This window comes from Zonotrichia albicollis, chromosome 3, assembly GCF_047830755.1.
Source record: "Zonotrichia albicollis isolate bZonAlb1 chromosome 3, bZonAlb1.hap1, whole genome shotgun sequence".
Lineage (NCBI taxonomy): Eukaryota > Metazoa > Chordata > Aves > Passeriformes > Passerellidae > Zonotrichia > Zonotrichia albicollis.
The window spans coordinates 1961437-1978302 of NC_133821.1; the positions used below are offsets into that span (position 1 = coordinate 1961437).

At 36.6% G+C, this 16866-nt stretch overlaps 1 protein-coding gene across 1 annotated transcript; it reads left to right on the forward strand.

Moving 5' to 3' along the window:
* The first annotated feature begins 1156 nt into the window (after positions 1-1156).
* Positions 1157-16610, forward strand: LOC141728420 (pro-opiomelanocortin-like). Its single transcript, XM_074536430.1, has 3 exons — positions 1157-1270; positions 5333-5448; positions 15998-16610. The coding sequence occupies exons 2-3, from the start codon at positions 5418-5420 to the stop codon at positions 16555-16557; spliced, it is 591 nt and encodes a 196-aa protein (XP_074392531.1). The 5' UTR covers positions 1157-1270; positions 5333-5417; the 3' UTR covers positions 16558-16610.
* The last annotated feature ends 256 nt before the right edge of the window (positions 16611-16866 follow it).

Genomic DNA, 16866 nt, shown 5'->3' on the forward strand with positions numbered 1-16866 from the left:
TTTTCTCCCTTTTTTCCCCTCCCTTTTTCCTCCCTTTACCTCTTTTTTTCCCATTTTTTCCCATTTTTTCCCATTTTTTCTCCCTTTTTCCCTCCTATTTTCCCCATTTTTTCCTCAAATTTTTTTCTCCTTTTTTCTCTTTTTTCCTCCCTTTTCCCCCATTTTTCCTCCATTTTTTCCTCTTTTTTTCCCATTTGTTTCTCAATATTTTCTCCCTTTTTTCTCCCCTTTTTCTCAGTTTTTCCTCCCTTTTTCCTCTTTTTTCCCCATTTTTTTCTCAATTTTTCTCCCATTTTTTCTCAATTTTTCCTCCCTTTTTCCTCCCTTTTTTCTCTTTTGTTTTCTCTTTTTTCCTCCCTTTTTTCCCCATTCTTCCCCATTTTTCCCACTTTTTTCTCCCTTTTTTCCTCTCTTTTTTTTCTTTTTTCCCCATTTCTTTCCTCAATTTTTCTCCCTTTTTCCTCCCAATTTTTTCCTCTTTTTTTCCTCTTTTTCCTTCCTTTTTTCTCTTTTTTTTCCCCATTTTTTTCTCAATTTTTTTCTCCCATTTTTTTCTTTTTTCCTCCCTTTTCCCTCCCTTTTTTTCTCAATTTTTCCTCCCTTTTTCCTCCCATTTTTTTCACTCTTTTTTCTCTTTTTTTCCCTTTTTTTGCTCAATTTTTTCTCCCTTTTTTCCCTTTTATTTCTCCCTCTTTTCTCCCTTTTTCCCATTTTTTCCCCATTTTTTTCTCAATTTTTCTCCCTTTTTTCCTCCCTTTTTTCTCTTTCCTTTCCCATTTTTTTCTCCATTTTTTCTCCCTTTTCCCCCATTATTTTTCCCAATTTTTTCTCTTTTTTTCCTCCCTCTTTTCTCTCTTTTTCCTCCTTTTTTTCTCTTTTCTTTCCCATTTTTTCCTCAATTTTTTCTCTTTTTTTCTCCCTTTTTTCCTCCCTTTTTCCTCTTTTTTTTCCCATTTTTTCTCCCTTTTCCCTCCCTTTTTCCTCTTTTTTTTCCCATTTTTTTCTCCCTTTTTCTCCCTTTTTTTCCCCCATTTTTTTCTCTCTTTTTCCTCCTTTTTTTCTCTTTTCTTTCCCATTTTCCCCTCCCTTTTTTCTCCCTTTTTTCCCTTTTTTCCCCCATTTTTTCCCATTTCCCCTCCCTTTTTTCCTTTTCCCCCCGTGGTTTATTGGGATTCCCTCTGGCCCCGCCCCCTCGGGTCCGGATAAATCCCGGGCGGAGCCTCCGGGCGGGCCCGAGCGGGACCGGAGCGAGCGGAGCCAGCGAGAGCAGGTAAATCCCAAAATATCCCTAAAAATCCCAAAATATCCCTAAAAAATCCCGAAAAAAAACCCAAAATAATCCCCGGGAAAAAATCCCCAAAAAATCCTGGAAAAAAATCCCATCAAAATGGGAAAAACAGCCTTAAAAATCCATTAAAAATCATTTAAAAATAAAATTAAATTCAAATGAAATGAAATTGAATTCAATTTAAAAAATAACCGGAAAAATACTAAAAAAAAATCCCTATAAAATCCTGGAAAAAAATCCCATCAAAATGGGGAAAAAAGCCTTAAAAATCCATTAAAAATCCTTTTAAAATTAAATTAAATTCAAATAAAATCCATTAAAAATCCTTTTAAAATTCAAATAAATTCAAATAAAATGAAATAAAAATCAATTGAAAAAATCCCCAAAAAATCGTTGAAAAAAATCCCTTAAAAATCCATTAAAAATCCTTTTAAAATTAAATTAAATTCAAATAAAATGAAATTAAATTCAATTTAAAAAATAACCGGAAAAATACTAAAAAAAAATCCCTATAAAATCCTGGAAAAAAATCCCATCAAAATTGGAAAAACAGCCTTAAAAATCCATTAAAAATCATTTAAAAATCAAAATTAAATTCAAATAAATTCAATTTTAAAAAAAAATCCCTTTAAAATCCTGGAAAAAAATCCCTTTAAAATCCTGGAAAAAAATCCCATCAAAATGGGAAAAACAGACTTAAAAATCCATTAAAAATCCTTTTAAAATTCAAATAAATTCAAATAAAATTAAATTAAATTCAATTAAAATTTAAAAATCCCCCGGAAAAAATTCCCAAAAAATCCCCCAAAAATCCTGGAAAAAAATCCCATCAAAATGGGGAAAAAAACCTTAAAAATCCATCAAAAATCATTTAAAATTAAATTAAATTCAAATAAAATCCATTAAAAATCCTTTATAAAATTCAATTCAATTTAAAAAATCCCCGGAAAAAAACCCAAAAAAATCCTTGGAAAAAATCCCATCAAAATGGAAAAAAAAGCCTTAAAAATCCATTAAAAATCCTTTTAAAATTAAATTAAATTCAAATAAAATCCATTAAAAATCCTTTTAAAATACAAATAAATTCGAATAAAATGAAATTAAATTCAATTTTTAAAATCCCCAAAAAATCCTTGAAAAAAATTCTATAAAATGGGAAAAAAAGCCTTAAAAATCCATTTAAAATCCTTTTAAAATCAAAATTAAATTCAAATAAAATTAAATTAAATACAATTAAAAAATAAAAAAAAAAAAAATCCTTGGAAAAAATCCTATAAAAATGAGGAAAAAAAAGCCTTAAAAATCCATTTAAAATCTTTTTAAAATTAAATTAAATTCAAATAAAATCCATTAAAAATCCTTTTAAACTTAAATTCAATTCAATTCAATTAAAATAAAAAAATCCCCAGAAAAATACTACAAAAAAAGCCCTTAAAAATCCATTAAAAACCCTTTTAAAATCAAAATTAAATTCAAATAAATTCGAATAACATGAAATTCAATTCAATTAAAATAAAAAAATCCCCAGAAAAATACTAAAAAAAAAATCCCATTAAAATGGGAAAAAAAGCCTTAAAAATCCATTAAAAATCCTTTTAAAATTAAATTAAATTAGAATAAAATGAAATTAAATTCAATTAAAATTTAAAAAAAAAATCCCCAGAAAAATACTAAAAAAATCCCTAAAAAATCCCATCAAAATGGGAAAAACAGCCTTAAAAATCCATTAAAAATCCTTTTAAAATTCAAATAAATTCAAATAAAATCCATTAAAAATTCTTTATAAAATTCAATTCAATTTAAAAAATCCCCGGAAAAAAACCCAAAAAAAATCCTCGAAAAAAAACCCATCAAAATGGGAAAAAAAGCCTTAAAAATCCATTAAAAATCCTTTTAAAATTAAATTAAATTCCAATTAAATAAAATTAAATTCAATTAAAATTAAAAAATCCCCAGAAAAATACTAAAAAAAAATTTTTTTTAAAAATCCCCAAATCCTTTAAAAAACCCCAAAAAGAATCCCCTAAAAAATCCTTGAAAAAAATCGGAATAAAAGCCTTAAAATCCTTTAAAAATGCTTTTTAAAAAGGCTTTAAAATGCTAAAAAAATAGAAATTAAATGCAATTAAAATTAATTTAACAAAATAAAATAAAATTAAATTTTAAAATCCCCAGAAAAATGTTAAAATTTTTTTAAAGCAAAAACCCCCTTAAAAATTCCAAAAATATCCCATAAAATGCGCCAATAAATGGCCTTAAAAAAACCCCAAAAATCCTAAAAAAACCCCAAAAAATAAAAAACAAATCCCAATAAATGACCCGAAAAAAACCCCAAAAATCCCATAAAATACCTCCAAAAAATCCCATTAAATGCCCCAATAAATGGCCCTAAAAAATATCCCAAAAATCCTAAAAAAACCCCAAAAATCCCAATAAATGGCCCATAAATAACCCCAAGAATACTAAAAAAATTCAAAATAATCCCATAAAAAACCCCAAAAAATCCCAAAAAATGCCCCAAAATATCCTAAAAAATTCCCAAAAATCCCTAAAAAAATCCCATAAAATACCCCAAAAATCCTAAAAAAATCCCAATAAATGGCCCAAAAAATCCCTTAAAAACCCCAAAAAATCCCAATAAATGGCTCTAAAAAAACCCCAAAAAATCCCAATAAATGGCCCTAAAAAATCCCAAAAAACCCCATAAAATGCCCCAAAAACCTTTAAAAAATCCCAATAAATGGCCCTAAAAAAACCCAAAAAAACCCCAAAAAATCCCAATAAATGACCCAAAAAAACCTCCAAAAATTCCTAAAAATTCCCAATAAATGGCCCTAAAAAACCCCAAAAAATCCCAATAAATGGCTCTAAAAAAATCCCCAAAAATCCCAATAAATGGCCCTAAAAACCCCAAAAAACCCCCAAGAAAAATCCTAAAAAAATCCCAATAAATGGCCCTAAAAAACCCCAAAAACCCCAAAATATCCTAAAACAATCCCAATAAATGGCCCTTAAAAAACCCCAAAAAACCCCATAAAATGCCCCAAAAAACCTTAAAAAATCCCAATAAATGGCCCTAAAAAACCCCAAAAAATCCCCAAAAAATCCCAATAATGGCCCTAAAGTGACCCAAAAAATGTTAAAGAAATTCAAAATAATCCCATAAAAAACCCAAAAAAATCCAATAAAATTCCCAAAAAAATCCTAAAAAAATCCCAATAAATGGCCCTAAAAAGCCCAAAAAAATCCTAAAAAAACCCCAAAAAATCCTCCAAAAGAAACCCCAAAAAATCCCAATAAATGGCCCTAAAAAGCCCCAAAAAATCCCATAAAATGCCCAAAAATACCCAAGAAATCACATAAAATACCCCAAAAAATACCAAAAAAATCCCAATAAATGGCCCTAAAAAAAAAAACCCAAAACTCCCATAAAATGCCCCCAAAATTCCTTAAAAAATCCCAATAAATGGCCCTAGAAAAATCCCAAAAATTCCTAATAAAATCCCAATAAATGGCCCTAAAAAAAACCCCAAAAAATCCTAAAAAAAATCCCAATAAATGGCCCTAAAAAGCCAAAAAAATCCCATAAAATGCCCCAAAAAATCCTCCAAAAAATCCCAAAAAAACCCCATAAAATACCCCAAAAAATCTTTAAAAATCCCAATAATTGGCCCCAAAAAAACCCAAAAAATCCCCAAAATATTCCAATAAATGGCCCTAAAATAACCCAAAAAATGCTAAAAAAATTCAAAATAATCCCATAAAAAACCCCAAAAAATCCCATAAAATTCCCAAAAAAATCCGAAAAAAATCCCAATAAATGCCCCAAAAAATCCTCCAAAAATCCTAAAGAAATCCCCATAAATGGCCCTAAAAAAACCCACAAAACCCCCAAAATATCCTAAAAAAATCCCAATAAATGGCCCTAAAAATTCCCAAAAAAATCCCAATAAATGGCCCTAAAAAAAACCCAAAAAATCCCAATAAATGCCCCAAAACCCCCACTAAATCCCGATTTTATTTTTGTTTTTTGGGGTTTCTCAGCGGCGATGGGGCTGCTGCTGCTCCTTTTGGGGTTTTTGCTCTGCGGCCCCGCGGGAGCTTCGGGGCCGGGCTGGCGAATTCCCGAATGCCAACGGGGGAGCGAGGCCGGAGCCACGGTGAGATTTGGGGTCTTTGGGATTTGGGGGTTCAAATCCTAAAAAATAACCCAGAAAAATTTGCAAAAAAATCCCAAAAAATCCCCAATAAATCAAAAAAAAAAATCCAGAAAAAAAATCCCCAAAAATACCGAAAAAATACCGAAAAAATCCTAAAATTTGAGGGATTTGGGGTTTTGGGATTTTGGGGGTTTTTGGGGTTCAAATCCTAAAAAATAGCCCAAAAAATCCCCCCAAAATCCCAAAAAAATCCCCAATAAATCCCAAAAAAATCCAGAAAAATATCCCCAAAAAATCCCGAAAAATATCCCCAAAAAATCCCGAAAAATATTCCCAATAATTTGAGGGATTTGGGGTTTTGGGGATTTGGGGTTTTGGGGATTTGGGGTTTGGGGGTTTTGGGGTTCAAATCCTAAAAAATAATCCAGAAAAATTTGCAAAAAAATGCCCCCCAAAAATCCCCAAAATTCCCAAGACAATCCCCAAAAAAATCCCCAAAATATTCCCAAGAAAATCCCGAAAAAATCCCGAAAAAATCCAGAAAAAAATCCTAAAAACTGAGGGATTTGGGGTTTTGGGGATTTTGGGATTTGGGGTTTTGGGGATTGGGGGTTTGTGGTTTGGGATTAAAATCCCCAAAAAATCCCCCAAAAATCCCCCCAAAAATCCAAAATAATTCCAAAAAATAATTTCCAAACATGAGGGATTTGGGGTTTTGGGGTTGAAATCCTAAAAAATATCCCAAAAAAATCCCCCCAAAAATAAAAAAAAATCCCCAAAATTCCCAAGAAAATCACTCCAAAAATCAAAAAAAATCCCCCAAAAAACCCCAAAAAATCCAGAAAAAAATAACAAAAATTTGAGGGTTTTGGGGTTCAAACCCTAAAAAATAGCCCAGAAAAATCCCCCCCAAAAATCCCCTATAAATCCCCAAAAATCCAGAAAAAAATCCCCAAAAAATCCAGAAAAAAATCCCAAAAATTGAGGGATTTGGGGTTTGGCGTTTGGGTTTTGGGGGTTCAAATCCTAAAAAATAATCCAGAAAAATTTGCAAAAAAATCACCCAAAAATATCCCCAAAATTCCCAAGAAAATCCCCGAAAAAATCCCAAAAAACTCCCGAAAAAAATCCCTAAAATTGAGGGATTTGGGGTTTGGGGTTTTGGGGTTCATACCCTAAAAAATATCCCCAAAAGAATTCCCCAAAATTCCCAAAAAAATCCAAAAAAAATCCCCAAAAAATCCCGAAAAAAATCCCAAAAATTTGAGGGTTTTGGGGTTCAAATCCTAAAAAATAGCCAAGAAAAATCCTCCCAAAAATCAAAAAAAATCCCCAAAATTTCCAAGGAAATCCCCGAAAAAATAATAAAAAAATACCCCAAAAAAATCCCAAAAATTTGAGGGATTTGGAATTTGGGGTTTTGGGGTTTGGAGGTTCAAATCCTAAAAAATAGCCCAGAAAAATTTGCAAAAAAATCCCGCAAAAAATGCCAAAAATATCCGCAAAATTTCCCAAAAAAATCACGAAAAAATCCCGAAAAAAATCCCCAAAATTGAGGGGTTTGGGGTTTTGGGGATTGGAGGGTTGGGATTTGGGGTTTTGGGGGTTCAAATCCTATAAAATAGCCCAGAAAAATCACCCCAAAAAATTCCCAAAAAATCCCCAAAATTCCCAAGAAAATCCCACAAAAATCCTAAAATATCCCGAAAAAAATCCCAAAAAATGAGGGATTTGGTATTTGGGGATTTTTGGGATTTGGGATTTTGGGATTGAGGATTTGGGGGATTTGGGGATTTTGGGAGTTGGGATTTGGGATTTTGGGGATTTGGGGGATTTTGGGATTTTGGGGTTTTGGAGTTTTTGGGATTTGGGGTTTGGGATTTGGGGTTTTAGGGATTTGGGGTTTTTGGGGATTCAAATCCCAAACAATCCTCCCCAAAAATCCCCAAGAATTGAGAGATTTGGGGTTTGGGATTTGGGATTTTGGGATTTGGGGATTGGGATTTGGAAATCAAATTCCAAAAAAATGGAGGGATTTGGGGCCTGAGATTCTGGGACTTTGGGATTTGGAGATTTGGGAATTTTGGGATTTTGGGACTTGGAGGGTTTTGAGGATTTGGGATTTTGGGGGGATTTTTCAGGATTTGGGATTTTTGGGATTGAGGGATTTGGGTTTTGGGGTTTGAAATTTTGGGCTTGGGGGATTTGGGGTTTGGGATTTGGGAATATTTGGGATTTGAGGGAAATTGGAGTTTTTTTCCTGAGGATTTTTGGGGATGAAAGGGCAAAAAATCCCCCCAAAATGGGGGAATTTGGGAATGGGAATTTTCCACGAGAATTTTTGGGATCAAATCCCAAAGATCTCAAAGAAATCTCCAAATTTGGGAATTCCCAAATCCCTCCCCTCATGGGATTCTCCCCAAATTTTTTGTTATTCCAGAGAATTCCCAAATTTGGGATTCTTGCAAATTCCAGAGGGTCCAAAATTCCAAATTCTCCCAAAATTTTTCCACTTCCAGAAGGTTCCAAATCCCCCATTCCCAAATTTTCCTGAACATCAGGAAAAGTGGGAATTCCATCCCCGAATCCCCAAAATTTGGGAATTTTCGAATTCCAGAGGGTCCAGAATTCCCAAATTTTTCCACTTCCAGAGGCTCCCAAATTCAACTATCAATTTTGAGACACTGGTCTATAAAATTATGAGATTATGAATTGCTCCTTCTCTTATTTGTGCTATAGCCAATATAGCAAAAACTAATTGATCTAAGTTCTTAATTAATCTAATTGCTGCTGCGCAGCACCAATATACCACGGCAATGTGTGGTATATCAACTTCTTTTTTAAAACAACTATCAATTTTGAGACGCTGGTCTATAAAATTATGAATTGCTCCTTCTCTTATTTCTGCTATAGACAATATAGCAAAAACTAATTGATCTAAGTTCTTAATTAATCTAATTAATGTAAATTAGATTAATTATAATTAATATAAATCATGTTCCAACAATATTAATAAATTATTAATCCTTCTTAATAAATCAGGGTTAATATAAATCTCGTTCCGACAATACTAATGAATTATTAATCCTTCTTAATAAATCGGGGTTAATATAAATCATGTTTCAACAATATTAATGAATTATTAATCCTTCTTAATAAATCGGGGTTAATGTAAATCATGTTCCAACAGTATTAATAAATTATTAATCCTTCTTAATAAATCAGGGTTAATGTAAATCACGTTCCAACAATATTAACGAATTATTAATCCTTCTTAATAAATCGGGGTTCATATAAATCACATCCCAACAATATTAATAAATAATTAATCCCTCTTAATAAATCGGGGTTAATATAAATCGCGTCCCAACAATACTAATAAATTATTAATCCTTCTTAATAAATCAGGGTTAATGTAAATCACGTTCCAACCATACTAATAAATTATTAATCCTTCTTAACAAATCGGGGTTAATATAAATCACGTTCCAACCATATTAATAAATTATTAATCCTTCTTAATAAATCAGGGTTAATATAAATCACGTTCCAACAATATTAACGAATTATTAATCCTTCTTAATAAATCGGGGTTGATATAAATCACGTTCCGACAATACTAATAAATTATTAATCCCTCTTAATAAATCAAGGTTAATATAAATCACGTTCCAACAATACTAATAAATTATTAATCCTTCTTAATAAATCAGAGTTAATATAAATCACGTTCCAACAATATTAACGAATTATTAATCCTTCTTAATAAATCGGGGTTAATATAAATCACGTTCCAACAGTACTAATAAATTATTAATCCTTCTTAATAAATCAGAGTTAATATAAATCACGTTCCAACAATATTAATAAATTATTAATCCTTCTTAATAAATCGGGTTTAATGTAAATCACGTCCCAACAATATTAATAAATTATTAATACCTCTTAATAAATCGGGGTTAATATAAATCATGTTTCAACAATATTAATGAATTATTAATCCCTCTTAATAAATCAGGGTTAATATAAATCACGTTCCAACAATATTGATAAATTATTAATCCTTCTTAATAAATCGGGGTTAATATAAATCACGTCCCAACAATATTAATAAATAATTAATCCCTCTTAATAATCAGGGTTAATGTAAATCACGTTTCAACAATATTAATGAATTGTTAATCCTTCTTAATAAATCGGGGTTCATATAAATCACGTTCCAACAATATTAATAAATTAGTAATCCTTCTTAATAAATCAGGGTTAATGTAAATCACATCCCAACAATATTAATAAATAATTAATCCCTCTTAATAAATTGGGGTTAATATAAATCACGTTCCAACAATATTGATAAATTATTAATCCTCCTTAATAAATCGGGGTTGATATAAATCACGTTCCGACAATACTAATAAGTTATTAATTCTTCTTAATAAATCGGGGTTAATGTAAATTCATCTATTAGCCCCGTCCTCTCACCATCTAATCAAATCCTAAATTGCCAGTTACCAATCCCTCCAAGGAAATTGAATTTATTCATTCACTTCCCCAGTTTCCCTACTGAGTCAATCCCTCCTTTCCCAGAAGATGGACAAATGGGAAAGAAAGGATTTCTATGAAAAAATGTCTGCGACATTCCACTCCTCATCTATTAGCCCTGTCCTCTCACCATCTAATCAAATACTAAATTGCCTGCTGCCAACCCCTCCAAGGAAATTGAATTTATTCATTCACTTCCTCAGTTTCCCTGCTGAGTCAATCCCTCCTGCCCAGAAGATGGACAAATGGGAAAGAAAGGATTTCTATGAAAAAATGTCTGCAACATTCCACTCCTCATCTATTAACCCCGTCTCTCTCCCTCTCAATCTATTAACCCCGTCCTCTCACCATCTAATCTCATGCTAAATTGCCTGCTACCAATCCCTCCAAGGAAATTGAATTTATTCATTCACTTCCTCAGTTTCCCTACTGAGTCAATCCCTCCTGCTCAAGGACCTTCCCACAGGTGCCTGGACCAGGGATCTCCTCCTTCCCCCTGGGCTCAAACCCTCCCGGGGTCCCCACTCATTCACTTTTCTCTCGCTTCCCTCCTTTCCCGGCCGGTCTCCTCGCGGAGAACGCCAAAACGCGGCACTGGGAGGTCCCAATCCCACTTTGGGGGTCCGGGATTGCCCAAATGTGAAAGAAAGGATTTCTATGGAAAAATGTCTGCGACATTCCACTCCTCATCTATTAGCCCCGTCCTCTCACCATCTAATCACATGCTAAATTGCCTGCTACCAACCCCTCCAAGGAAATTGAATTTATTCATTCACTCTCTTTCTCAGTCTCCCTACTGAGTCAATCCCTCCTGCCCAGAAGATGGACAAATGGGAAAGAAAGGATTTCTATTTGCGACATTTCCACTCCTCTCTCTCCCTCTCAATCTATTAGCCCCGTCCTCTCACCATCTAATCAAATGCTAAGTTGCCTGCTACCAACCCCTCCAAGGAAATTGAATTTATTCATTCACTTCCTCAGTTTCCCTACTGAGTCAATCCCTCCTGCCCAAGGACCTTCCCACAGGTGCCTGGACCAGGGATCCCCTCCTTCCCCCTGGCTCAAACCCTCCTGGGGTCCCCACTCATTCACTTTTCTTTCGCTTCCCTCCTTTCCCGGCCGGTCTCCTCCCGGAGAACGCCAAAACGCGGCACTGGGAGGTCCCAATCCCACTTTGGGGGTCCGGGATTGCCCAAATGTGAAAGAAAGGATTTCTATGAAAAAAATGTCTGCGACATTCCACTCCTCATCTATTAGCCCTGTCCTCTCACCATCTAATCACATACTCAATTGCCTGCTACCAACCCCTCCAAGGAAATTGAATTTATTCATTCACTTCCTCAGTCTCCCTGCTGAGTCAATCCCTCCTGCCCAGAAGATGGACAAATGGGAAAGAAACGATTTCTATGGAAAAATGTCTGTGACATTCCACTCCTCATCTATTAGCCCCGTCCTCTCACCATCTAATCAAATCCTAAATTGCCAGCTACCAACCCCTCCAAGGAAATTGAATTTATTCATTCACTTCCTCAGTTTCCCTGCTGAGTCAATCCCTCCCTGCCCAAGGACTTTCTTACAGGTGCCTGGACCAGGGATCCCCTCCTTCCCCCTGGCTCAAACCCTCCTGGGGTCCCCACTCATTCACTTTTCTTTCGCTTCCCTCCTTTCCCGGCCGGTCTCCTCCCGGAGAACGCCAAAACGCGGCACTGGGAGGTCCCAACCCCACTTTGGGGGTCCGGGATTGCCCAAATGTGAAAGAAAGGATTTCTATGAAAAAATGTCTGCGACATTCCACTCCTCATCTATTAGCCCCGTCCTCTCACCATCTAATCTCATACTGAATTGCTGCTACCAATCCCTCCAAGGAAATTGAATTTATTCATTCACTTCCTCAGTTTCCCTACTGAGTCAATCCCTCCCGCCCAGAAGATGGACAAATGGGAAAGAAAGGATTTCTATAAAAAAATGTCTGCGACATTCCACTCCTCATCTATTAGCCCCGTTCTCTCACCATCTAATCACATACTCAATTGCCTGCTACCAACCCCTCCAAGAAAATTGAATTTATTCATTCACTTCCTCAGTTTCCCTACTGAGTCAATCCCTCCTGCCCAAGGACCTTCCCACAGGTGCCTGGACCAGGAATCCCCTCCTTCCCCCTGGCTCAAACCCTCCCGGGGTCCCCACTCATTCACTTTTCTCTCGCTTCCCTCCTTTCCCGGCCGGTCTCCTCGAGGAGAACGCCAAAACGCGGCACTGGGAGGTCCCAATCCCACTTTGGGGGTCCGGGATTGGCCCAAATGTGAAAGAAAGGATTTCTATGGAAAAATGTCTGCGACATTCCACTCCTCATCTATTAGCCCCGTCCTCTCACCATCTAATCAAATACTGAATTGCCTGCTTCCAACCCCTCCAAGGAAATTGAATTTATTCATTCACTTCCTCAGTTTCCCTACTGAGTCAATCCCTCCTGCCCAAGGACCTTCCCACAGGTGCCTGGACCAGGGACCCCCTCCTTCCCCCTGGCTCAAACCCTCCCAGGGTCCCCACTCATTCACTTTTCTTTCACTTCCCTCCTTTCCCGGCCGGTCTCCTCCCGGAGAACGCCAAAACGCGGCACTGGGAGGTCCCAATCCCACTTTGGGGGTCCGGGATTGCCCAGCTCCCGTCTCAGACCCTCCACACACACTCACACACACATCCGGCCGCCCCCAGACCCAAAACCCCGTGATTCTCACAGCCTCCTGTTCTCACGAGGGTCTTGGTGCACGATTACAGCGACCTTTGACGGTCACTGTGGTGAGAGAAGGACGAGAATCTTGTTCCTTGATCAGAAGGCTTGATTTATTGATATAAGATATAAAATACATTATAACTCTACTAAAAAGAATAAAGAGAGAAGCTAAGAATAGAATAGAAAGAATGAATAACAAAGTTCTGTGTGCAGGGAATCTGTCCCCGGAGTTCAAAAAGTTCCCGGGTTTCGGCACCAAAATTGTGATGTTTGCCCAATTATCCCATCCAAAAAAACCCAAACAATATTAAAAATAGTAACAATTTGAATGAAATAATTAAAATATATATATATATATATATATATATATATATATATATATATATATGAATCAGGGATAATTTGGTTCCAATAATAGCGCATAAGCAAATATCAAAGCAATAAGTCCCTTATAATTAGCATTTTCTTGGGCCTGTTATGTTTGCCCAATTATCCCATCAAAAAAAAAAAACCAAACAATATTTAAGGCAGCAACAATTTTAATTGAATAGTTTAGAAAATATATCAATCAGGGATAATTTGGTTCCAATAATAGCGCATAAGCAAATATCAAAGCAATAAGTCCCTTATAATTAGCATTTTCTTGGACCTGTTATGTTTGCCCAATTATCCCATCATTAAAAAGAGCCGAACAATATTAAAAATAGTAACAATTTGAATGAAATAATTAAAAAATATATATATATATATATATATATAAATCAGGAATAATTTGGTTCCAATAATAGCGCATAAGCAAATATCAAAGCAATAAGTCCCTTATAATTAGCATTTCCTTGGACCTGTTATGTTTGCCCAATTATCCCATCAAAAAAAACCCAAACAATATTAAAAATAGTAACAATTTGAATGAAATAATTAAAATATATATATATATAAATCAGGGATAATTTGGTTCCAATAATAGCGCATAAGCAAATATCAAAGCAATAAGCCCCTTATAATTAGCATTTTCTTGGACCTGTTATGTTTGCCCAATTATCCCATCATTTAAAAAGAACCAAACAATATTAAAAATAGTAACAATTTGAATGAAATAATTAAAATATATATAAATCAGGGATAATTTGGTTCCAATAATAGCGCATAAGCAAATATCAAAGCAATAAGTTCTTTATAATTAGCATTTTCTTGGACCTGTTATGTTTGCCCAATTATCCCATCTTTAAAAAGAGCCAAACAATATTAAAAATAGTAATAATTTGAATGAAATAATTAAAATATATATATATATAAATAAATCAGGGATAATTTGGTTCCAATAATTCCAAACAACTTTTAACTATTAACTATTTTATTATTCTCAAATATTAATTACTGTATCAGTTTTTATCAGCATGAATCATATTTATTTATCACACTAAATTTTGGATTTCCACGTTCCAGGCGTGCTCGGGCTCGTGCCGGGCCCGGATTTCCCTGGAATCTCCATTCCTCGCGTTTCTCCAAGGAATCACCAAATTTGTGAATTCCCAAATTCCAGAGGGGTCCAGAATTCCAAATTTTCCCAAAATTCTCCAACTTCCATTGGGTCCCAATTCCCCCCATTCCCAAGTGATTCCCAACCGAAATAAGTCACCAAAAATTCACCAAAAAAAAATCACAAAAGATCACAAAAAAGTAGGAATTCCACCCCAAAATTCCCTAACTTTTGGATTTCCTCATTCCAGGCGTGCTCGGGCTCGTGCCGGGCCCGGATTTCCCTGGAATCTCCATTTCCTCGCGTTTCTCCAAGGAAACACCAAATTTGTGAATTCCCAAATTCCAAATTTTCCCAAAATTCTCCAACTTCCAGAGGGTCCCAATTCCCCCCATTCCCAAGTGATTCCCAACCGAAATAAGTCACCAAAAATTCACCAAAAAAAATCACAAAAAATCACAAAAAAGTAGGAATTCCACCCCAAAATTCCCTAACTTTTGGATTTCCTCATTCCAGACGTGCTCGGGCTCGTGCCGGGCCCGGATTTCCCAGGAATCTCCATTCCTTGCGTTTCTCCAAGGAATCACCAAATTTGTGAATTCCCAAATTCCAAATTTTCCCAAAATTCTCCAACTTCCAGAGGGTCCCAATTCCCCCCATTCCCAAGTGATTCCCAACCGAAATAAGTCACCAAAAATTCACAAAAAAAATCACAAAAAAGTAGGAATTCCACCCCAAAATTCCCTAACTTTTGGATTTCCTCATTCCAGACGTGCTCGGGCTCGTGCCGGGCCCGGATTTCCCTGGAATCTCCATTCCTCGCGTTTCTCCAAGGAATCACCAAATTTGTGAATTCCAAATTTTCCCAAAATTCTCCAACTTCCAGAGGGTCCCAATTCCCCCATTCCCAACCGAAATAAGTCACCAAAAATTCACAAAAAAAAATCACAAAAAATCACAAAAAAGTAGGAATTCCGCCCCAAAATTCCCTAACTTTTGGATTTCCTCATTCCAGGCGTGCTCGGGCTCGTGCCGGGCCCGGATTTCCCTGGAATCTCCATTCCTCGCGTTTCTCCAAGGAATCACCAAATTTGTGAATTCCCAAATTCCAAATTTTCCCAAAATTCTCCAACTTCCAGAGGGTCCCAATTCCCCCCATTCCCAAGTGATTCCCAACCGAAATAAGTCACCAAAAATTCACCAAAAAAATCACAAAAAAGTAGGAATTCCACCCCAAAATTCCCTAACTTTTGGATTTCCTCATTCCAGGCGTGCTCGGGCTCGTGCCGGGCCCGGCTTTCCCTGGAATCTCCATTCCTCGCATTTCTCCAAGGAATCACCAAATTTGTGAATTCCCAAATTCCAAATTTTCCCAAAATTCTCCAACTTCCTGAGGGTCCCAATTCCCCCATTCCCAAGCGAAATAAGTCACCAAAAATTCACCAAAAAAAATCACAAAAGATCACAAAAAAGTAGGAATTCCACCCCAAAATTCCCTAACTTTTGGGTTTCCGCATTCCAGGCGTGCTCGGGCTCGTGCCGGGCCCGGATTTCCCTGGAATCTCCATTCCTCGCGTTTCTCCAAGGAATCACCAAATTTGTGAATTCCCAAATTCCAGAGGGGTCCAGAATTCCAAATTTCCCCAAAATTCTCCAACTTCCAGAGGGTCCCAATTCCCCCCATTCCCAAGTGATTCCCAACCGAAATAAGTCACCAAAAATTCACAAAAAAAATCACAAAAAAGTAGGAATTCCACCCAAAATTCCCTAACTTTCGGATTTCCTCATTCCAGGCGTGCTCGGGCTCGTGCCGGGCCCAGATTTCCCTGGAATCTCCGCTTTTTCCCGGGAATTCCGCGCAGCCCCAGCCGCCGTCGGCGTCGCTGCGGCGTTACGTCATGCGCCACTTCCGCTGGAACCACTTCGGCCCAAAAACGCCACCAACGACCCCGGAAAGCGCGAAAACGAGGAAGAGGAGGGCGGAAAATTCCGGAATGGCGACGACGACGGAATGTTGGGATTTTTGGGAAAAGGCGGGAAGCGTTCGTATTCCATGGAGCACTTCCGGTGGGGGAAACCCGTGGGGCGCAAGAGGCGCCCGGTGAAGGTTTATCCCAACGGGGCCAACGAGGAGGAGGAGGAGGAGGAGAATTCCCGGGTTTGGGAGTTGCGGAGGGATGAACCCCCCGAGGAGGAGGAGGAGGAGGAGGAGGAGGAGGAGGAAGAGGAGCCGTGGGGGTCCCGGCAGCAGAAGCGCTATGGGGGGTTCATGGGCTCCGAGGGGGCGCGGCCGCCGCTGCTGACGCTCTTCAGGAACGCCATCGGCAGGGGCCTGCCCAAGGACGCCCACTGAGACAAGGGAAAAGTCCAGGGAAAAACTGGGAAAAAATCCCGGGAAAAATCGGGGAAATATTATGGGAAAAAATGGGAAAAAAGGGGAATAAAATGTGAAAAATCCTGGAAAAAAATGGCAAAAAAAAGGCAAGATATGGAAAAAAAAATGGCAAAAAAATGACAAAAAGCATGGGAAAAAATGGTAAAATTCTGGGAAAAATGGGAAAAATCCTGGGAAAAAAATGGGAAAAAACGGGAAAAATTCCAGGAAAATTCCGGACAAAAAAGGGAAAAATCCAGGGGAAAAAAAGGGAAAAATCCTGGGAAA